This window comes from Oncorhynchus mykiss, chromosome 17 (assembly GCF_013265735.2).
Source record: "Oncorhynchus mykiss isolate Arlee chromosome 17, USDA_OmykA_1.1, whole genome shotgun sequence".
Taxonomy (NCBI): Eukaryota; Metazoa; Chordata; class Actinopteri; order Salmoniformes; family Salmonidae; genus Oncorhynchus; species Oncorhynchus mykiss.
Genome location: NC_048581.1, coordinates 50829761 through 50852533, shown reverse-complemented (window position 1 = coordinate 50852533; position 22773 = coordinate 50829761). Strand labels below are relative to the sequence as shown.

The following is a 22773-nucleotide window of genomic DNA, read 5'->3' as shown; positions in this document are numbered from 1 at the left end:
ACACATTTTCTCATCACCAAATATGGTAGTGAGAGGAAGTCCGGTCGCGAGTAGTGGAGAGGATGAAACTAGGTGAAACTTGGCCGATATTCTGCATCTAGGAGAGAAAAGTAGGAAAGGAAAGGAAGAAGGAAATTAAATTAGGAAAAGGAGTTAGGAAAGGAAGGAAGAGGAGGAGAGGAATGGGAGCTAGGAAATGAGAATGGGAATCTATGAAAGAAGAGGAGGAAAGACAAGGAAGCTAGCAAATTAAATTAGAAAAGGACGAAAAGAAAGAAGGCTGGGAAAGGAGGAAATTAAACGGAACTAGGATATCAGGAAAAGAAAGGGAGCGGGGAAAGGAGGAAAGGAATCAAGGAAAGAAAAGGAGTTCACATGTATGCGGTAGGGATTATCACGGCCAGTAGAGAGGAAAGGAATCTAGGAAAGGAAATGGGGCAAGAAAAGTAATCTAGGAAATAAAATAACTTCACGTGTATGTGGTAGAGATTAACCACTGCCAGTAGATAGTATTGGTTTTAGTGACAGGCTAGTTTTAGTCACAGGCTATTCTGCGAGGCTGCAGCTGGATGCATCTCAAAAAAGTACCCCCGATCGTTCCATGCCGCAAAAACGTGAGGAAAGGCCTACTGCGTCAACCAATTAGATTTCTAGGTCGCTTCTTTATTGGTTGTTGGGGCGTGTTGCTTGGAGCATAGAACTTTGTAACTAGACAGTAAAGTCACTGTGCTTGGAAACAGACATCACATTTATTCATTTATATTTCTATATCACGTGTTGTTCTGGAACATTGGTCATGCGCAGTAGCTAGAACAGTTATGCAACTGTCTTGTTCTTGCATTGCGAGAACTTAACTGTACACCACAAGAAAACCCCGACTGTTTGAGTCACACTTGGAGAGACCACACGTGGAATTAAACGATCCTGTCAACGGTAATGACATAAGAGACACATCCTTGACAACACATTACAGGTAAGCGATGGACATTATTACTTATCAGAATGTAGGTCTCTCTTCTTCCATGCACATGTATTATCCTTACATAAGGTACATGTAACTGACCTGATTCTGAGGCTGTGCTTTGGCAAATCGTGACCTTAGAATTATTCTGAGTTAATTGGATTTACAATTCACAACCCTCATTGGTTTGAATAGTGTGAGGATATATATATATATATATACTTTTTTTATTTTTATGAATTGGGGTATTTAGAGTATACTACTATGTAGACCATCGTACAGAACAAGGCGGTCTGAAATTAACCGAAATTGGCAAAGATGCATATAGAACCTAATAATTCCAAGTTATCAAAAAACAAAGTTGTCTGACCATTGGTACGGCATAACATTTGTATGTATGTGTGTGTGTCTGAGCTTTCTGAACAATTTGTGTGCAGTTATGCAGTGTATATTATGTTGATGATGCTTGTGGTCTAACATTTCTGATGTTACGGTGACCAAATCACCTACACTGTGTCATAAATTTGCATGCCACAAGCTGTACTATCTGAGTGTGATATAACTTCATTTAAAAGTTGGGAGACTAAGGGTATTGTCTTTTTTTGCAAGTTGATAAAAAAATATAATGGCAATATTTATTTCTATTGCTTTCGTGCATTATTGTATTTTTCTGATTTGTCCGCAAATTGCTTTAGATGAGATCGTTATTTTCTTGTTAGAAAAACGCAAATAATGAGTTTTAATAAGTCAAACTAATTGGAGACTGAGATTTGAAGCAGTGCTTTGCTTGGTTTAGGCTAGTTGTACTGTGTTAGTCCCATTTGACTCTCAGCTCTATGCATCATATAGTCTGTAACAGAAATACGATAATCAATTGTATACTTTTTTGTACATTGTTTCTAACAAAAGTAATTTTCCAACTGAACATGCAACTGTACAATTTCATTCCAATAACCATTACATTATGAACAATTAATTTTTTAATTGTGTAATATTAATATTATGCTTCTAACTTCCAGTGTATTTAATAATCAGTTCTCTGCTAAATCTTTTTAGTCTTTAACTCTTTCCATTTGTTTAAATGTGACCCATTCCCTAAAGTACGTACTGTGCTTCTAAATATTTAACATTTCTTGTATTTTTTCCAGGCCCTGTTTTTGAACATGACCAAGAACTCCATCCACTGGTTCCGGAAGGGACTGCGTCTCCACGACAACCCGGCCCTGCTGGAGGCTGTGCGTGATTCAGACACGGTGCGCTGTGTATACTTCCTAGACCCCTGGTTCGCTGGCTCCTCCAACCTGGGGGTCAACCGGTGGAGGTGAGGAACAACAACAGTAACTATTCACCCATCAACCAACCAGTCAATACGATTCTATTGTCCCAGTAGATTTAAATTAATTGTCCATGCTCGGAACGCTTATGTGTTATTACCATAAATACAATTCAATGGTTATTACAGAGTGGGTGAGGTAGGTTGGGTTGAACTCTGTTCCGTTTGAATTCAAGAAGTGAATTGAAAGTCCAATTCAAGATTTTGTACAAATCTTTATTGAAAATCAATGACACTGAATTGTCCCAGACCCAGGTGTTCTAGTGGTTATAGCATTGTGGTGGTTCTCAGAACAGCTCCCTTCACACAGTTGCCAATATCTGGCCTTGCTAAAGAAGATGGTAGTATGGAGTGATGAGATGTGCCGGCGGAAAGCCTGGACCCTGACATCATCAGGTAGTTGTTTGGGCCCAGCAGAGTAAGGATTGCAGCAGTAGGCCCATATTGTAATGAGGTCTGCTTTCAAGATAAAAGTTGTGACTTCTGTATGTAGCTATTATGGTGGGTTCTGAAAGTTTGTGGATCCTATGTTTGAGTCTTCTTTTGGGTATCTACTAGGCTATTCTCTTTTAAACATTGGTTGATGGCGAGCAATGTGAAATAGTGCAGTGGTGCTTATCCCTTGGTCCTTTTAACTTAAGAGGAGGAATACAAATGGGATGAATTGCAGGCAAAAGCAACAGCTTCTCTTTTCTGGTGACAGTTAATTAAGAGAGCATTAATAGTGTAATATAAATATTTCCCTCCAAAGTACTTACCGTTGCCTCGGCCAGACAAAATGTTCTTTTCACGTTCTGTACATTTTAATAAATCCTCTCTGGGGCCATTCTTTCTGGCATCTTTCAAAGACTAAAGAGCGTAGAGCCAAGGCCTGTAAAATGGCGTCGTTCAGGCAGGGAGACGGTTTAGTGTGCCAAAAGAGAGTTACATTTCCTGAGGCAGTGGTTGCTATTGGGATGACCTACTTTCCAGCAGGCTGTGCAGTGGCAGAGCGGCCTAGCTTGATCTCTTAACTGCTCAAGCAGCAGGAGGCGGTAGTGGCCCTCGGATCCGCAGCTGGATTAGCCACCTTTTCAACTGTTAACACCTATACTTTCTTTGTTATTTGATCTGGAAAATTGCTAGTGTGAAGCAACAGACAGATAGCAGGCCTATCGGCTTATCTTGTCTCTCTCCACAGGCGGTGTGTTTATCGTTGTCTTCAAAGGTGTTCAGGTGTTTACTCAAACACCAGACAAACACACCATGTATCACCTGCTGCTCTTCTCTCAGGGGGCTGTTCTTACGCTGAGCAGAAGGATCACAGCATTTTCTGGGGACTACGTTCAGTCAGTCATTCAGTCACCTGGGATGCTATGCTGTGATGCCGTTAACTCAACCATGGCACAGTTCCCATGCCAAATATTACATATGCAACCGTGAGGACTGAATCGGTGCCCCAATGACATGACTTACTGCGTAAATGCTGGAAAGGGGACGTAAATGCGAAAAGGCAAATGTGAGCTTCAGAAAGTTTGCGTGAAATAATAGTTGTTGAAACCGGCATCGTTACACGTGCGGTGATGTAACAATTCTGATGTCATCATTGCATCACCGTCATAACATAAATGATGGACATGTGGTCAAAGGGGCGTCGGTCTGCTTCTGGGAAAGGGATTAAGAGTTTATGTATTTATATCCTTGATCCAACAAACATGTTCTTATTCATTTACTTATAAAGTATTATTGAGTGGGACTTATTAGGGTTTCATTCAATCAAACATGGTGTCAGGTCTAAGTAGTAAACATGGTGTCAGGTCTAAGTAGTAAACATGGTGTCAGGTCTAAGTAGTAACATGGTGTCAAGTCTAAGTAGAAAACATGGTGTCAGGTCTAAGTAGTAAACATGGTGTCAGGTCTAAGTAGTAAACATGGTGTCAGGTCTAAGTAGTAAACATGGTGTCAGGTTTAAGTAGTAAACATGGTGTCAGGTCTAAGTAGTAAACATGGTGTCAGGTCTAAGTAGTAACATGGTGTCAGGTCTAAGTAGTAAACATGGTGTCAGGTCTAAGTAGTAAACATGGTGCCAGGTCTAAGTAGTAAACATGGTGTCAGGTCTAAGTAGTAAACATGAGTCTCTTTGCACTCTGAGAATGCCCCTGAAGCAGTGTCCTCTCCAGCATGGCCATGTAGTGACGGTCGTCGTCCCTCCTGTGTTTCAGGTTCCTGCTGCAGTGTCTGGAAGATCTAGACGCAAGCCTTCAGAAGCTCAACTCCCGTCTGTTTGTGATCCGAGGCCAGCCGGCCAACATCTTCCCCCAACTCTTTAAGGTGAGACCCCTTTTCCCTCCCCTCTCCCTAGCCTCTCTCACCCCCAGGGACAGCAAATATTCACCATGCTGTATCAGTGTTTGCCGACCATTTCAAAGCCGATCGGTATATGTTGTTTTAACCCCAGTGTGTGTCTGCTGTGTCCTGTCCTCTCAGGACTGGAACACCTCCCAGCTGACGTTTGAGTGTGACTCTGAGCCGTTCGGTAAGGAGAGGGATGCAGCCATTAAGAAACTGGCCACAGAGGCCGGAGTGGAGGTCATCAGCAGGATCTCACACACTCTCTACGACCTGGACAAGTGAGTGGGACATCCCGGTGACATCACTTGGAGGTTTGGATTAAAAAGAGCCCTAACTGAAACCCCTCTCCCCTCTGCAGGATCATAGAGCTGAACGGGGGTCATCCTCCTCTCACATTCAAGCATTTCCAGACATTGGTTGGCTCCATGCCACCCCCCGATGCCCCAGTAGGGGCTCTGTCCCGGGCCAGCATGGGTCGATGTGTCACCCCTGTCTCAGACAACCACAGGGACAAGTACGGAGTACCCCTATTGGAGGAGCTGGGTAAGACACATTTTCTATTGGAATGGGTGTCCATACTTGCTTCATGGAGTTGAACATTAAACTGTTTTAGCAATTCTTTCGAGTCTGTCCAGAATGGTTCTTAGGGGCGGAAAAAGAGAGTTTTCGAGATAATTTACCTGAAATGTCTAAACATGCTCTGTGTTTCTCTCCCCAGGCTTTGATACAGAGGGCTTAGCCCCAGCCGTGTGGCCAGGAGGAGAGAGTGAAGCTCTCACCAGGATAGAGAGACAACTGGAACCTGACCTCTCCACTGTACATAACCACACACACAGACACACACAGACACACACAGACTCATTAGTAATTATGTCTTATATCATAGATGTGAATTTATTTTTATGGTGGGCGAGGGTTGCAGATTTTCCTGTCCAATTATATCATAGATTTATCATATATTAATCCTCCACCCTTCTCTCTCTCCAGGCGTGGCAGGTGAATTTTGAGAGTACCAGGAAGACCGCCAGCCCCCTGCTGCCCAGTCCTCTAGGTCTCAGCCCCTACCTCCGCTTTGGATGTCTGTCCTGTCGACTTTTCTACAGCAAACTGGCAGAGCTCTACAAGAAGGTACAGTACCTCACACACATAACTACATCTACTACATACTATCACACACACATCCATCCCTACCGAACACCAACACACATCCGTCCCTACCTAACACCAACACACATCCGTCCCTACCTAACACCAACACACGTCTATCCTTACCTAACACCAACACACACGTATCCTTACCTAACACCAACACACACGTATCCTTACCTAACACCAACACACACGTATCCTTACCTAACACCAACACACACTTATCCTTACCTAACACCAACACACACGTATCTTTACCTAACACCAACACACACGTATCCTTACCTAACACTAACACCAACTCTTATCTCAGGAAACTATCACATAAGATTGCTCCTGTTTTCCTCACGATTACATTCTCCTCTCTCTTCTCTCCTCAGGTGAAGACGAACGGCAGTCCCCCCATCTCTCTCTACGACAAGCTGCTGTGGCGTGAGTTCTTCTACACGGCCGCCACGAACAACCCCCGCTTCGACAAAATGGACGGGAACCCCATCTGTATCCGCATCCCCTGGGACCGCAACGCCGAGGCGCTGGCCAAGTGGGCCGAAGCCAAGACTGGCTTCCCCTGGATCGACGCCATCATGACTCAGCTGAGGCAGGAAGGCTGGATCCACCACCTGGCCAGACATGCTGTGGCCTGCTTCCTGACCAGAGGAGACCTGTGGATCAGCTGGGAGGAGGGCATGAAGGTAGAGAAAGACGGAGGGTGGTGTGGAGGGAGGGAGGGGTGGAGGAGAAGAGGGCTGGGAAGAGGGCATGAAGGTAGAGAGAGGGGAGGGAAGGAGGAAGAATCAGAAGAGATACATATTATGTGTGAATGACCGTGTTGTTGTTCTGTGTGTGTCTGTCAGGTGTTTGAGGAGCTGCTCCTGGATGCAGACTGGAGTGTGAACGCAGGCAGCTGGTTGTGTCACTCCTGCAGTTCCTTCTTCCAGCAGTTCTTCCACTGCTACTGTCCCGTGGGCTTCGGACGAAAAATAGATCCCGAAGGAGACTTCGTTAGGTTGGTATAGCTACATGCACGCACACACAAACACCCACAAGACGCACACAAGACGCACACAAGACGCACACAAGACACACACACACACACATATACATATATACAGTGCCTTGCAAAAGTATTCGGCCCCCTTGAACTTTGCGACCTTTTGCCACATTTCAGGCTTCAAACATAAAGATGTATTTGTTTGTGGAGAATCAACAACAAGTGGGACACAATCATTATTCAGCCCCCTTAAGTTAATATTTTGTAGCGCCACCTTTTGCTGCGATTACAGCTGTAAGTCGCTTGGGATATGTCTCTATCAGTTTTGCACATCGAGAGACTGAAATGTTTTCCCATTCCTCCTTGCAAAACAGCTCGAGCTCAGTGAGGTTGGATGGGGAGCATTTGTGAACAGCAGTTTTCAGTTCTTTCCACAGATTCTCGATTGGATTCAGGTCTGGACTTTGACTTGGCCATTCTAACACCTGGATATGTTTATTTTTGAACCATTCCATTGTAGATTTTGCTTTATGTTTTGGATCATTGTCTTGTTGGAAGACAAATCTCCGTCCCAGTCTCAGGTCTTTTGCAGACTCCATCAGGTTTTCTTCCAGAATGGTCCTGTATTTGGCTCCATCCATCTTCCCATCAATTTTAACCATCTTCCCTGTCCCTGCTGAAGAAAAGCAGGCCCAAACCATGATGCTGCCACCACCATGTTTGACAGTGGGGATGGTGTGTTCAACTGTGTTGCTTTTACGCCAAACATAACGTTTTGCATTGTTGCCAAAAAGTTCAATTTTGGTTTCATCTGACCAGAGCACCTTCTTCCACATGTTTGGTGTGTCTCCCAGGTGGCTTGTGGCAAACTTTAAACTACACTTTTTATGGATATCTTTAAGAAATGGCTTTCTTCTTGCCACTCTTCCATAAAGGCCAGATTTGTGCAATATACAACTAATTGTTGTCCTATGGACAGAGTCTCCCACCTCAGCTGTAGATCTCTGCAGTTCATCCAGAGTGATCATGGGCCTCTTGGCTGCATCTCTGATCAGTCTTCTCCTTGTATGAGCTGAAAGTTTAGAGGGATGGCCAGGTCTTGGTAGATTTGCAGTGGTCTGATACTCCTTCCATTTCAATATTATCGCTTGCACAGTGTTCCTTGGGATGTTTAAAGCTTGGGAAATCTTTTTGTATCCAAATCCGGCTTTAAACTTCTTCACAATAGTATCTCGGACCTGCCTGGTGTGTTCCTTGTTCTTCATGATGCTCTCTGCGCTTTTAACAGACCTCTGAGACTATCACAGTGCAGGTGCATTTATACGGAGACTTGATTACACACAGGTGGATTGTATTTATCATCATTAGTCATTTAGGTCAACATTGGATCATTCAGAGATCCTCACTGAACTTCTGGAGAGAGTTTGCTGCACTGAAAGTAAAGGGGCTGAATAATTTTGCACGCCCAATTTTTCAGTTTTTGATTTGTTAAAAAAGTTTGAAATATCCAATAAATGTCGTTCCACTTCATGATTGTGTCCCACTTGTTGTTGATTCTTCACAAACAAATACAGTTTTATATCTTTATGTTTGAAGCCTGAAATGTGGCAAAAGGTCGCAAAGTTCAAGGGGGCCGAATACTTTCGCAAGGCACTATATATATATATATATATATATATATATATATATATATATATATATATATATATATATATATATATATATATATATGCATTAGCAAGGCTGTTCTGTCTGACTACTGTCTGTATGTTATGCTGAACCAACTCCTCTGGCAGTTGTGACGAGGTGCTGAAATTGAGTTTCTCCCTCTGCTTACAGACACTACCTACCTGTCCTGAAAGACATGCCAGACAAGTACATCTACGACCCTTGGAATGCCCCCATAGAGGTGCAGCGGGCGGCCAAATGTGTGGTCGGGGTGGACTACCCCAAACCCATGGTGAACCATGCAGAGGCCAGCCGACTCAACATAGAGAGGATGAGACAAATGTACCAGCAGCTGTCCAGATACAGAGGACTCAGTAAGTATTTTTCTCCCTCCCTCACTTTGTATTGAACTCTCTCTCGCTTTTCTTTTTCACTCTCTTCCTATCACCTGCCCACTCTCTTTTTCTCCTGCTCTGTCTCTCTCGTTCTTTCTGTCTGCCTCTATCGCTCTCTTTCTCACACTTGGTAATTCATTATAACGTGTGTCTCTCTCCCAATAGGCTTACTAGCAGCTGTGCCGACCAGTCCCATTGAGGATCTGAATGCGGTGGCATCGCCCTCTACTGGTAGAAAACACAGCGGGCTCAACAGCCATCATGGTGAGCAAGGCTCATTTGCCTAAACCTCCTTAGATACCATTCATACATTATCCCAAATAATATCACACCACGACTGCAAAGTTAGCACACTCTAACCCACACTCCACCTCTCCTCTCCTCTACCCTCCCCTCTCCCTCTCTTCTCCTCACTCCAGGCTGTAGTAGAGTAAATGTGAACGGTGAGGAGCTGCTGGGACTCAGTGGAGTGAGGCCACGACCTGGACCAACATGCACTCAGAGTAAGTCTAGACACAGTATTTCATATCTGACTGGACACAGACTGGTCACAACAGTCACTTGCAGTGTTATGTAGAGGAGGACATTCTTATGGGTTTATTTCTGTTTGCCTCTTGGTCACTGCAGGCTGTGGAATGGCGCACGCAGAGCAGGCAGGATCGTCCAATCAGCAACTCTGTCGGACAAGATGTGCCCATGTGTTTGCTGTGCCTCACTATCCAGGTCATTTGGCACGGGGCGGGACTGGGAAGAGGGGGCGGGAGTCGGAACAGGAAGTGGGCAGCGACTTTCCGGCCCCTGCCTTCAAGGTGCAGCGACACCACCAACATGTAAGTCAGGGGTCAGGGGTCAATATTTGTGTTTACATTCTGTTTTCTAAAGTCGATGTTATGAACCTGGGGTGATGTCACAAAGCATGATCGACAAGTTATTAAATAGTCTGAAATATTCATATTTCTGAGTTCAGAAATATAGACTTTTAGGAGCATAGTAAAATAGACTCCACATGATCAGTTTATCAGAGCTTCTGCTTTGTGAAACTATAAACCCCTCTGGTATTTACAGACGACTGTATAAACATGGTAAAACGATGTCGTAATATTTTACAATGTTGTCTTTGTTCTGTGTTTGTGTTTCAGAAGAGTACGGGTCGACAGGATGAGAGGACGGCTGTGTCTTCATAAGCTGCTGCCGTCATAGATAGATATTATTTTGTATGATATATACTGTACAGAGATGTTTAAAGACACATTTTTATTTTTTGTATAAAAAGGGAAAATTCTCTTTGTTCCCGTATGCGATGTCACATGAAGGTCCCTGAGACGTCTTAGGTTTGAGAGTTGCGAACTCAAAGATGTACTATTTCAATTAGGCAAAAGGGTATATCAGTTTGGGTTTTTCGTAATCTAATCTTGAGCTCTTATAATGACACTAAATACCCCACCTGGGTTGAATATGAGATAGTCTATAATATGTTATTATGTCATTTATGTAAATACTGTATGTCAGTTAGACTGTGGATGACATTTTACCATACTGTGCCTTACTGTATGTGTGTGACACATAGCCATATAGCCCAAAGACAAACCATTTCACTGGAGACCTGATATTTAGGTCTGGACTACCCATGACCTTTAGGGTTTACCTTTGACCTCTAACCCTGAGGATCACAGCAGGCTGATTGGTCAAATCAAATCACCTGCTCTCTGTAGGGAAAGTATATGTAATAGCCTCAGCAGTTCATCATGTGTTGATCTTCCACCATGTTTCTTATTTTTTCTCAAATGGAGGGTGAAGAATGTTATTCTGGGTAGAGGATGTGAACTGCCTGGACGGAAGATCAGTGTTACTGCTGGTGGTGAACAAGTGGCCTACTGTATTAGACACCCAGTAGTAATCTACCATTGCCTCTGCTGGGGACACTGCCATTGGGAGTTCTTCCCAGATTCACTAGCTTCTGAAAGATATAGTACCGTGACATTGCTTTAATACTGTCTTCCATAGTGTAATGCACTAACCATAAGTCACTCTGGATAAGAGCGTCTGCTAATTGACCAAAATGTCAAATGTAAATGTAATGTCAACTTTCAAGCAGAAAGTCAATCTTCAGTTTCAAAAGCTAGCAGGAAGTCAATCTATTTTATGTTGGCTGGTATCATGTAGGTTGTTTTCATAAATCTGCTTTTTATACAGATTGTTTTTTGCTTTCCCTCTGGGGCTGTACATTACTGGTTTAAAAAAATATATTAGCTTTAAATTTCATATACATTTTTAAATAACTTAATTGATATAGTATATGTACCTATCTGTGCTCTTGGCTGTGGAAACGTATTTCAACTGAAATGAAATAGTTGAAAGAGACATATTGTGGGATTCCTTGTCCAATTTCATTTCTGTTCATGAATGTTTTCATTTCATTAGGCTAATTATTTCAGCGATATTGGTAATAATTCATGAACATTGGTACAATACTTTAGCTGGGGCCCTCTTCCGCTTCTGAGTTGAACCGGTTTGGAATGGGTTGCCTTTTAGCAAGACCATGTTGGTTCCAGACCGGCACCAAGGATGTGAGCAGGAAAGCTACAACACGTGACTTGTTTATCAGCAGTTTATTTAAATACACTTGACAAAAGTTACACTTACAAGTACTTTATCTTTTTGGTACATGGAAAAGTTTCAAAGTAAACCATTGCAGAGCAGACAAAAGAACGTCGAGAGAGGATTCAATATCTGGTCTGGCTGGTTGCCAGTAAGGCCTAGATTCAATATGGACTGCAGATGATCTGCGTAACAGCACGATTGACATTCAAACGGTAATTTCCGATTGATACATGCAGATGCGATCGGATTGAATCTAGCACTTAGGTTCAGCAGTAGAATAGTCCACCTGTTGTGTTGTCCATAGTGATAAGTAATGCAGTAACAGTTTGGTACGAAGGCTAATAATAGCAACACTCAAGAGCACTTCAACATGGCAACAGACATTACACAGAGTATGTTGCCATTGAAGAAATGCAGTCCCAATGGACTTTGCAATTCTAGTACCGTCTCCAACTATTAATTTGGCTTCATCACTTAATGCCTGGGTACACCCCAGGCCTCATTTCGACTAACAGTTGCAAAACCTTCCGCAACAGAAAGCATTTACTCCAAAGGGAAAACGTTTATCAAAACAAGTTTATTGGACAAATTGAGGTAAGTCCCTCACCATTTCAATGCGTTTGCTTCCTAGTGAGTACACCCCGGTAGCATTGACTTGAGACAAGGTACATCCCAAATTGTGAATGAGACAGAGGCACAATGTCAAACTTCCCACAAGACTTTATTATTATGTTGGAAAGTACAAGCATGCCAGACAGTCATATCAGCATTCTCTACCAGCAACAGCCAAGTCATGGCAGAATACAGAAACAAACCCAAACTGTTGCATTGAAATGTTGAGTTTCCATAGAAACGTTATAAAAAGGACCAAAGACAGACAGTAGAGAAACTAGTCCATCAATAAATAGATTTTATTTTCTGTAAAATGTATGACGTCTCCATTTCATATATGGATCTACTGAATAACCATGATTAAAGTGATCATATCATTTTGCCACAACATCAACCTAAACAGGGCTATTGGCTCTCAGAACCACATCACCTTCAACTTATTTTGGAAATGCTATCAAACTCTTTTCAGAAGACTCAAAAAGCTATCTTCACACGGTTCACTGTAGCATTTAAAGTTAATGTTCTGTGTTTGAGTTTGCGGTCACAAAAAAAGCTCATACAAAAATTCCAGCACATTATAAACCACAAACCAGGCTTTAAATGGTGGAAGAGAAGAACCCAACCTAGCATGCCTGTTTCTCTCTCCCTCCTTATATAACTGCTTTACATTGTCTTAAGGCTTCAGGGGACCATGTAGGTTTGGATGAAGACCCCCTGTACACACTGCTCAGTGAAAGTGTTTGGGGGGGACAGGCAAAGAAGGGGGAGGCTACAGAAGGCACTACTGAACATGTTTCCCCAGGTACAACTTAGTGAATGATGTACAAACGAAAAAAGAAAAAAAAAAAGAAATCAATCCACTTTGAAAACATGGCGACTAGCTTCAACTCATCACTTCCTCTTATGGCTCAGTCGGTGGGGCGATGCATCGTGTTGCGTGTCCATCATCGTCATCATCATCTCCTCCTCACTCTGCCTTGTCCTTGGTCTTGGCTCTGAACGGAACTTTGCCAGCTACCGTGGAACCCACTGATGACACGCCCCCGGCGACCGATGACACGCCCCCAGCGACCCCTTTCACCAGGCTGACGCTCATCGAGGGGACTGAAGTAACTGCTGATTTAGTGTACTCCAGACTCTTCCCACCGAGCCAGGCAACTCCTCCTACAGTGGCGCCCACCACAGTTTTACTGGCACGGAACAGGCCACCCCCGACCCGCCAGATCATGCCCGGCTGGGCTACGGGGTGCTCCTTACCTGCATCCTTCCCCTCATCTATGAGAGAGAGAGAGAGATGGGTTTTAGAACACACACAAAACAGCTTTTTAGAAAGATAGCGAAAGACCAGAGTGAGGACCACACATCATGTCTGTTTCAGACCATCAGCAGAGAGAGGCCAGAGAGAAAACAGCTTTTGTGCTTGGATATTGGCCTACACACACACACACAATGAATCATATCATTAAACAATAGCCAGGCATGTCAATACATTGAGGTATTCTACTTAGTAACCACATTTCCATCCAGTTGTGTGAGTAAAGTCATACCAGATAAAAATCACAACAGCTGTGACGGAACAGGAAGTTTTGGTACGACATAACCATCATATGGAAGTAAACACGATGACATGGTGTGTGTGGTCCCCCTCACTGCAACATTGGGAAACCATGCAGTTTAAATGGCATGGTATGAGAATGATCCTCCAGAGTAAGCACATTTGCTATTTAATGCAACAGTTGTGACAAACTATTGGCAGAGTTGAAGAGGCGATGGAAACATTCCATTTTTTATTTGGTACATGAAACCAATGTGAAACACTGCTACAGTGTGTTCATATTTTGTTGTTGAAGGATTCTTACGCTGATGAAAAATAAGGGCCAGATGGTTTCGAAAACCATGTTGCAAGCGATGATTGGCATTTCTAAACGTTAAAAAAAAACAGCTTCAGGATTGTAGTACACAAGGTCTTTGGGAACGAAGCTAATGACTCAAAACTGGAGGGAGAAGGCAGAATGCCACCTTGAGTTTGAGAGCTACAACCTTAGCCGATCACAAACAAACATATTCCCTTAATACATCTCTACAGTTTCTTAAATAGCAACACAACCCTTTACCCTGAATTGCACCTTATCCCAGATGGTTCAAGTGTCCCTTGACAAAATGGGCTTTAAAATATGCCCACCAAGAGAGATGGCTACAGCGCAGAGAGATGTTGTTCAACGCAGTGGGTACTGTTGATGATTGTGTTATTTACCTGCTGTGGGCTCGCTTTCAGTAAGCTCGGGTTCTTCTTCCACGAGACAACCTTCAGGCCGGGGCTCTGGGGTGGCGTTCACGTTCTTACAGAACAAACAATATTGATTAGGCTAGAATACATGCAATTTATTAAGTTCATACAAGTAGTACATCTTACAAATTGTTAAACCACCAACACTATAAGCCTGTTGGAAAAGTCAAAACACTATAATCTAACACGTAGAAATGTTTCTCTGAATAGAAAGATCGTTGCAAATTCTGAGCAGCCATGAAATAGTGCTCAAAGGCATAAATAAGTAGGTTAAATAACTGCATATGATTAGTAAGGTTATGCTCTGGGATTTCTTGCACAAAACGTTCAATTTGACGGAGCCCGTCAAGCACAAACATTCAAAACCAGTGTTTGTTGGATGTTCAAAAGTTCTTACTCTTGTTGCAAAACCATACGACAATCCTCGTTTGCTTCGTGTTGATTTAAAATTCCCTTTTGTTAAATCAACCAACAATCACAAAAAGATGACAAAGCGAAGGCTACAGGCTTTTATTAAAGGAGTCATAAAAAAAGTCATCCTGTTGTGAAAGCTCCAATTACCTGGTTACATGGGCTGCACAGGGAAAACACTCAAACGATAACGCAAGCGAAATTTCACACACACATAAAGTCAATAATTTGGGCTGTAGATTTAGTGTAATATTTTGCTTGAAAGTAAGCACAGTGCAGCACTCAGTCCGGATCTAATCAATTCCGTTTATTTCGTTCGTGCGCAATTGGTTTTATCATACCCCAATTGATATGCAGTAGCCGATCACTTTACTTATCGTACGCAAATACATAAAAATCGATACAAAAGGCCAGACTTATCCTTACCTTCACCATGTTTCCAGTAATTTCTGATGTCCGCTTGTAGAAGGGACTGCTACGCACCTGAGACGAATATTTGGTGCGCTCGTTTGTTTCCTGAAAATATTATTGCAATTTTCAGCCTGTGCCTTTATACTTTTGTTCAAACTCCTCTATTCAAAGCTATACTTTAAGAGTGTGTTGTCCTGTATTTTAACGCACGTAAAATCGTACTTTCGCGGTTTCAAACTTTCCTTAAAAAAATATAGGATGTATCTTGTTGGTTCTGCCGACGTGGCGCCTCAACTACTGCACTCGTTTTCTCCGGATCTTGCGTCACCTCAAACAGGCTGCAGCTCTCTCTATTTTATTCATGAGTGCTACATGTCTTATGTGTTCTACAGGGCAGGCGGACTACATATTTTTTTCAGGAATCACTTAAAGAGAACATGTTATCTAATGGTGCCGAATTTCGAGTGGCCTTTTGGACTATAATGGTCAAAAAGATCATGACATATGATTAATTCACAAGGATCAGTACATATTTTATATTTTGGTAATACATTCATTCACCCAAATAACACAAAAGATGAGTTATTTATAAGGCTTATTTATTCAGTATTTGTTCATGTTGGTATGTTACACCATACCAACATCATAAGAGTGAGTGTTGGTTGCCATGCCAACGGTGATAAGGTTGTTCTGAATAGACAGACAGCTGCACCGCTGCCAGCCCAGAGAAAAACATCTCTCTGCTGCTGAATGGTCTCCTGTGACGGAAGTGAGTCACATACCATATAGGCAGTAATGAAGAAAACTGTGGCTCTTCCAATAATAGATGTGAGTACTGCCTGTCACACCTGCAGCCTACTTCTCTCTGTTACGTCCTAGATTCAAGCCCCTTGACGTCCTGCCTTACCGTGGCCTGTGGAGCAGATAAAGTATGACGGTTGAATGAACATGTTCTGCAATGTTTACGCCTCGGCTTCAGAGCCAGCCTTCTACAACAAGACGCAGCAGAACAGGTGCATGTGAAATTCAATGCAACAGTCTGTTTCCCAGTCTCTGTACCTAAGACTACAAGGCTACCAATGAAGTGCAAAGAAATGGCAGTGTATGCACCATCATGATAATTGCTCTTTTGCTAGCTTCTTCCATGATGTGGCTAATATTTCACACCTGTTCTTGAGTGTAAGAACCATTGTGTGCGTGGACACTGACAGTGAAATGGACTGTCTGACAACTCTGTGATTGTAAGGACGGAGTCTCCGTGCAAAGGCTTGGGAATACATACAGCCACTCCAACAGGAGACTCTTCTTATCTCCCCTGAACACATGTCGTCGGTTCCCAGCCTCTGTACCCAACATGGTTCCTCTGCATCTTGCCTCTCTTTGTCAGGCTTACAGCGACAGTAGAACAGGTCTTGGAAGAAAGCAGTCACAGTTGATGCTTCGTTGATGCTTCCTACCAGAGATTGTCCTGAAGACATTTTTTATTTTTTATTTAACCTTTATTTAACCAGGAAAGGCTCATTAAGATTTGAAATCTCTTTTTCAAGAGCGTTCTGGCCAAGATAGGCGGCACCAAATCATTACCCAATTACAGACAGACAGCATGAAAAACTACAGGCAATCTAGTAAAAAAAAAAAAAGAATTCACAAGAGTATAACAAAATCTTAAAACAGTAAATTAAAAACATTGACAGGTCAGGGAATCAGCCTCAAAATCCTTCATCAATGATTCAAAAACACTGATGGGAAAAAGACTACTCTGCATGGAAAAGCTGGCCACTGCTTTCAGATCAGATCAGATGTTGAAGGTGGAAGAGGAGGCCATTGATAAATTATTCAAGAGGGGGCGGGAGACTATGACAGAGGCCTGATCCAGATTGTTGGGGGTAAGGGTCTCGTTTGTTACCGACTTGGTCCGTGTTTTTACTGCTATTGCCTTTGTTTTTAGGGGGGGGGGGGGGCGTGTCGGTCCTATTGCATTGGTGTCAGGGCTAAGGATTTACAACTGGTAACGGAATTAGGGTAACAGAATGACATCCATCATTATGGATATGATATACAAACAGACAGACAGACGGACGGACGGACGGGCGGACGGACAAGGCCCTGGGACTTAGGGCTAGGCATCCCGCTAGCGGGACAACTTCCGGGGAAACTGGAGGGCACGCAATTCAAATAAATAATCATAAAAATGATGGATATTAAACATTTAGGTAAATACAAGTGTCTTATACAGTGGGGCAAAAAAGTATTTAGTCAGCTACCAATTGTGCAAGTTCTCCCACTTAAAAAGATGAGAGAGGACTGTAATTTTCATCATAGGTACACTTCAACTATGACAGACAAAATGAGAAAATGAGAAAAAATCCAGAAAATCACATTGTAGGATTTTTAATGAATTTATTTGCAAATTCTTTATATCCCAAAAAGTCAGTTTAGTTGGCGCCATGAATTTGAGTAATCCACTAGTTCAACATGCAGAGAAAGGAATCAAAAACTCTACCCCTAAACTTTGTTAAAACAAGTCAAAATACATTTCTATTTACACCTCAGATACCATAAAATGTAATAAAGCTATAATATTTCTTACGGAAAGAAGTATGTTTAATAGGAAACAGATTTTAGCAGGAGCATAATGTCTTCATGGCGCGCACATACACACATTTCCAAGACTGTGTCCCTGTACTAAAACTGATTTTTCTTGTTTGCTTTGGAAGTTACAAGCCTGAAACCTTGAACATAGACTACTGACACCATGTAGAAGCCATAGAAATTGCATCCTGGGAGCTAGAATTCAGTATGCGCGTATACTTGCCATTGTAAGAGCATGGCCTAAAAAAAACAAAATAATTCTGGTTGGTCTTTCTTTGGATGTTCTCCTACCATATCTATTGTGTTATATTCTCCTACATTATTTTAACATTTCTACAAACTTCAAAGTGTTTTCTTTCCAATGGTACCAATTATATGCATATCCTGGCTTCAGGGCCTGAACACTTTGGGCATGTCATTCAGGCAGAAATTGAGAAAAAAAGGGGACTAGCCCTCAGAAGTTTTTAACTGTGCCTCGCTGCTCTGTCTGTCTTTCTCCCACTTCCTGTTGAACACGGAATGAGAAAGAGCTCGGTTTTGTTTGTTTGAGAGGTCCAGGACCTGAAGAACAGTTTGCAGTTCTCCCAGGGTCAGACTAAAGATAAATCAGATCTCGAGGGACAATTAAGGCGGAACAACATGGTTGTGGACGGAATTGCAGAATCTCCACATGAGACCTGGACGGAGTCTGAGGCCAAAGTGAGGGAAATGATCTCTGAGAAATTGAAAACGAACCACAGGAAGATTGAAGTGGAGCACGCCCACAGGACTGGAAAACCCACCACCGGCCCAGGTGATAGGCCCAGGCTGATAGTGGTCAAGTTCCGGAGGTTCAAGGACAAGGTAGCTGTTCTGGAAAGAGCCAAGAACTTGAGAGGAACGTATATCTTCTAGAACGAGGACTATCCTGAAGCTGTGCGCCAGAAGAGGAAAGAACTGATCCCAGCCATGAAAGCTGCCAGAGCGCGTGGGGACATTGCATGCATCCGCTATGATAGGCTCATTGTCCACCCTCCCTCCCAGAAGCCTGGAAGGGATGAGAGAGCCACGCCTATGGGTTCGTAGCCTCAACCCTGCAGCTCACACACACACACACCAATTGATTAACGGACTTCAGAATGTATATATTTTTCTCTTGCTTTGTCTGCTCTTTTCAGTATTATGTCTTTATCTGATGAGCTACCCAGGAAAGGGCTGAAAATAGCCCATATTAATATACAGTGCCTTGCGAAAGTATTCGGCCCCCTTGAACTTTGCGACCTTTTGCCACATTTCAGGCTTCAAACATAAAGATATAAAACAGTATTTTTTTGTGAAGAATCAACAACAAGTGGGACACAATCATGAAGTGGAACGACATTTATTGGATATTTCAAACTTTTTTAACAAATCAAAAACTGAAAAATTGGGCGTGCAAAATTATTCAGCCCCTTTACTTTCAGTGCAGCAAACTCTCTCCAGAAGTTCAGTGAGGATCTCTGAATGATCCAATGTTGACCTAAATGACTAATGATGATAAATACAATCCACCTGTGTGTAATCAAGTCTCCGTATAAATGCACCTGCACTGTGATAGTCTCAGAGGTCCGTTAAAAGCGCAGAGAGCATCATGAAGAACAAGGAACACACCAGGCAGGTCTGAGATACTGTTGTGAAGAAGTTTAAAGCCGGATTTGGATACAAAAAGATTTCCGATAATATTGAAATGGAAGGAGTATCAGACCACTGCAAATCTAACAAGACCTGGCCGTCCCTCTAAATTTTCAGCTCATACAAGGAGAAGACTGATCAGAGATGCAGCCAAGAGGCCCATGATCACTCTGGATGAACTGCAGAGATCTACAGCTGAGGTGGGAGACTCTGTCCATAGGACAACAATCAGTCGTATATTGCACAAATCTGGCCTTTATGGAAGAGTGGCAAGAAGAAAGCCATTTCTTAAAGATATCCATAAAATGTGTCGGTTAAAGTTTGCCACAAGCCACCTGGGAGACACACCAAACATGTGGAAGAAGGTGCTCTGGTCAGATGAAACCAAAATTGAACTTTTTGGCAACAATGCAAAACGTTATGTTTGGCGTAAAAGCAACACAGCTCATCACCCTGAACACACCATCCCCACTGTCAAACATGGTGGTGGCAGCATCATGGTTTGGGCCTGCTTTTCTTCAGCAGGGACAGGGAAGATGGTTAAAATTGATGGGAAGATGGATGGAGCCAAATACAGGACCATTCTGGAAGAAAACCTGATGGAGTCTGCAAACGACCTGAGACTGGGACGGAGATTTGTCTTCCAACAAGACAATGATCCAAAACATAAAGCAAAATCTACAATGGAATGGTTCAAAAATAAACATATCCAGGTGTTAGAATGGCCAAGTCAAAGTCCAGACCTGAATCCAATCGAGAATCTGTGGAAAGAACTGAAAACTGCTGTTCACAAATGCTCTCCATCCAACCTCACTGAGCTCGAGCTGTTTTGCAAGGAGGAATGGGAAAACATTTCAGTCTCTCGATGTGCAAAACTGATAGAGACATACCCCAAGCGACTTACAGCTGTAATCACAGCAAAAGGTGGCGCTACAAAGTATTAACTTAAGGGGGCTGAATAATTTTGCACGCCCCATTTTTCAGTTTTTTATTTGTTAAAAAAGGTTGAAATATCCAATAAATGTCGTTCCACTTCATGATTGTGTCCCACTTGTTGTTGATTCTTCACAAAAAAATACAATTTTATATCTTTATGTTTGAAGCCTGAAATGTGGCAAGTTCAAGGGGGCCGAATACTTTCGCAAGGCACTGTATGTAGCCTCAGAAATAAGGTTAATGAAATCAATAACTTGCTAACATCAGATAACATTCATATATTAGCCATTTCGGAGACTCACTTTTGATGATACATCAGTAGGAATACAAGGGTATAACATCTATAAAAGAGACATAAATGCTTATGGGGGGACATGTTGCTGTATATTTTACAAACACTACAGGAACAAGATCATCCACATGTATCGATCACATTTGTACTAATACTGTAGAACTTTGTTCTAAAGCTGTATCCGTACCCATTGGATGCAGTGATCACAATATAGTGGCTATATCCAGGAAAGCCAAAGTTACAACAGCTGGGCCTAAAATTGTGTATAGGAGATCATACAAAAGATTTTGCTCTGACTCTTATGTGGATGATGTTAAAAATATTTGTTGGTCTGATGTGATTGAGGAGCATCCAGACACTGCACTTGATGAATTTATGAAATTGCTTCTTCCAATTATTGATCAACATGCACCTGTTAAGAAACTGACTGTTAGAACTATTAAGGTTCCATGGATTGATGAGGAATTGAAAAACTGAATGGTTGAAAGAGATGGGGCAAAAGGAGTGACTAATAAGTCTGGCTGCATACCTGACTGGCTTACTTACTGCAAATTGAGAAATGATGTGACTAAACTCAACAAAAAGAAGAAACTTTATCATGAAAGATCAATGACATAAAGAATGATGGGAAGAAAACTTTGGAGTACCTTAAATGAAATTATGGGCAGAATGACAAATCCAGCTCCATCTTTCACTAAATCAGATACTTTATTCATCACAAAACCATTTGATGTTGACAATTGTTTTAATTATTATTTTACTGGTAAAGTGGGCAAACTTAGGCAGGAAATGCCAACAACGAACAGTGAACAATTGTATACATGCATAAAAAAACTAATAATGAAAGAAAAGCAGTGCAAGTTTGTATTTTGTAAAGTTAGTGTGGAAGAGGTGGTAAAATAAGTGTAATCTATCAATAATTTAACTTAGATGGAAAGCTACTGAGGATGGTAGCTGACTGTATATCCACTCCTATCTGTCATATTTTTAATCTGAGCCTAGAGGAAAGTATTTGTCCTCAGGGCTGGAGGGAAGCCAAAGGAATTACGTTACCCAAGACTGGTATAGCGGCCTTTACTGGTTCTAACAGCAGACCTATAAGCTTGCTGCCAGCTCTTAGCAAACTGTTGAAAAAATTGTTTGAACAAATACAATGATATTTCTCTGTAAACAAATTAACAGACTTACAGCATGCTTATAGAGAAGGGCACTCAACATGTACCGCACTGACACAAATGACTGATGATTGGTTGAAAGAAATTGATAATAAGAAGATTGTGGGAGCTGTACTGTTAGATTTCAGTGCAGCGTTTGATATTATTGACCATAACCTGTTGCTGAAAAAACGCATGTACTATGGCTTTTCAACCTCTGCCATATCCTGGATTCAGAGCTATCTATCTATGTAACAATCGTTGTTGGAAGGTGACCAAGGTGCAGCGTGGAAGGCATTCATCATGTTTATTAATGTGAACCAGCAACAAAACAATAAAGAGTAACAAAACAAATGTGCAGCTTTGTAGTGCAAAAAGGCTACAATACAAAAACAAGATCCCACACACAACAGGTGGAAAAAGGCTGCCTAAATATGATCCGCAATCAGAGACAACAATAGACAGCTGCCTCTGATTGGTAACCATACTAGGCCAACATAGAAACGAAAAACTAGAATGCCCACCCTAGTCACACCCTGACCTAACCAAATAGAGAAATGAAAGGTTCTCTAAGGTCAGGGCGTGACAATCAAATATATCACAGAGGGGTTTATTTAATGGAAGCTTCTCTAATGTCAAACATGTCAAGTGTGGTGTACCGCAGGGCAGCGGTACATTTACCAATGAGCTGCCACTGACATTAAACAAAGCGTTTGTGTCCATGTATGCTGATGATTCAACCATATACACATCAGCAACCACAGCTAAGGAAGTCACTGAAACCCTTAACAAAGAGTTGCAGTCTGGTTTGAAATGGGTGGCCAGTAATAAACTGGTCCTGAATATCTCTGAAACTAAGAGCATTGTATTTGGTACAAATTATTCCTTAAGTTCTAGACCTCAGCTGAATCCGGTAATGAATGGTGTGGCTGTTGAACAAGTTGAGGAGACTAAATTACTTGTCATTACCTTAGATTGTAAACTGTCATGGTTGTAAAG

General features: G+C 42.2%; 2 protein-coding genes across 2 annotated transcripts; one reads left to right on the top strand and one right to left on the bottom strand.

Moving 5' to 3' along the window:
• The first annotated feature begins 31 nt into the window (after window positions 1-31).
• On the top strand, window positions 32-11189 carry LOC110494045 (cryptochrome-1). Its single transcript, XM_036950047.1, has 14 exons — window positions 32-973; window positions 2110-2282; window positions 4496-4604; window positions 4761-4903; window positions 4984-5168; window positions 5344-5441; window positions 5613-5753; window positions 6155-6466; window positions 6629-6780; window positions 8605-8807; window positions 8994-9092; window positions 9248-9331; window positions 9456-9658; window positions 9968-11189. Exons 2-14 carry the CDS (start codon window positions 2125-2127, stop codon window positions 10010-10012), a joined length of 1932 nt encoding a protein of 643 aa, XP_036805942.1. The 5' UTR covers window positions 32-973; window positions 2110-2124; the 3' UTR covers window positions 10013-11189.
• Window positions 11190-12129: 940 nt separating this feature from the next.
• Window positions 12130-15519, bottom strand: LOC110494043 (transmembrane protein 263). The gene is made up of 3 exons (XM_021568729.2): window positions 15166-15519; window positions 14296-14380; window positions 12130-13316 (listed from the first exon to the last, which is right to left on the bottom strand). Exons 1-3 carry the CDS (start codon window positions 15172-15174, stop codon window positions 13009-13011), a joined length of 402 nt encoding a protein of 133 aa, XP_021424404.1. The 5' UTR covers window positions 15175-15519; the 3' UTR covers window positions 12130-13008.
• Between the last annotated feature and the right edge of the window lie 7254 nt (window positions 15520-22773).

Excerpts from the sequence above, each read along its gene's own strand:
- LOC110494045 (XM_036950047.1), top strand. The coding sequence starts at position 2,125 with ATGACCAAGAACTCCATCCACTGGTTCCGGAAGGGACTGCGTCTCCAC. Across the intron at positions 2,283-4,495 it reads CTGGGGGTCAACCGGTGGAG|GTTCCTGCTGCAGTGTCTGG; the intron begins GTGAGGAACAAC and ends CCTGTGTTTCAG. Across the intron at positions 8,808-8,993 it reads GTCCAGATACAGAGGACTCA|GCTTACTAGCAGCTGTGCCG; the intron begins GTAAGTATTTTT and ends CTCTCCCAATAG.
- LOC110494043 (XM_021568729.2), bottom strand. Across the intron at positions 13,317-14,295 it reads TGAAAGCGAGCCCACAGCAG|ATGAGGGGAAGGATGCAGGT; the intron begins GTAAATAACACA and ends TCTCTCTCATAG.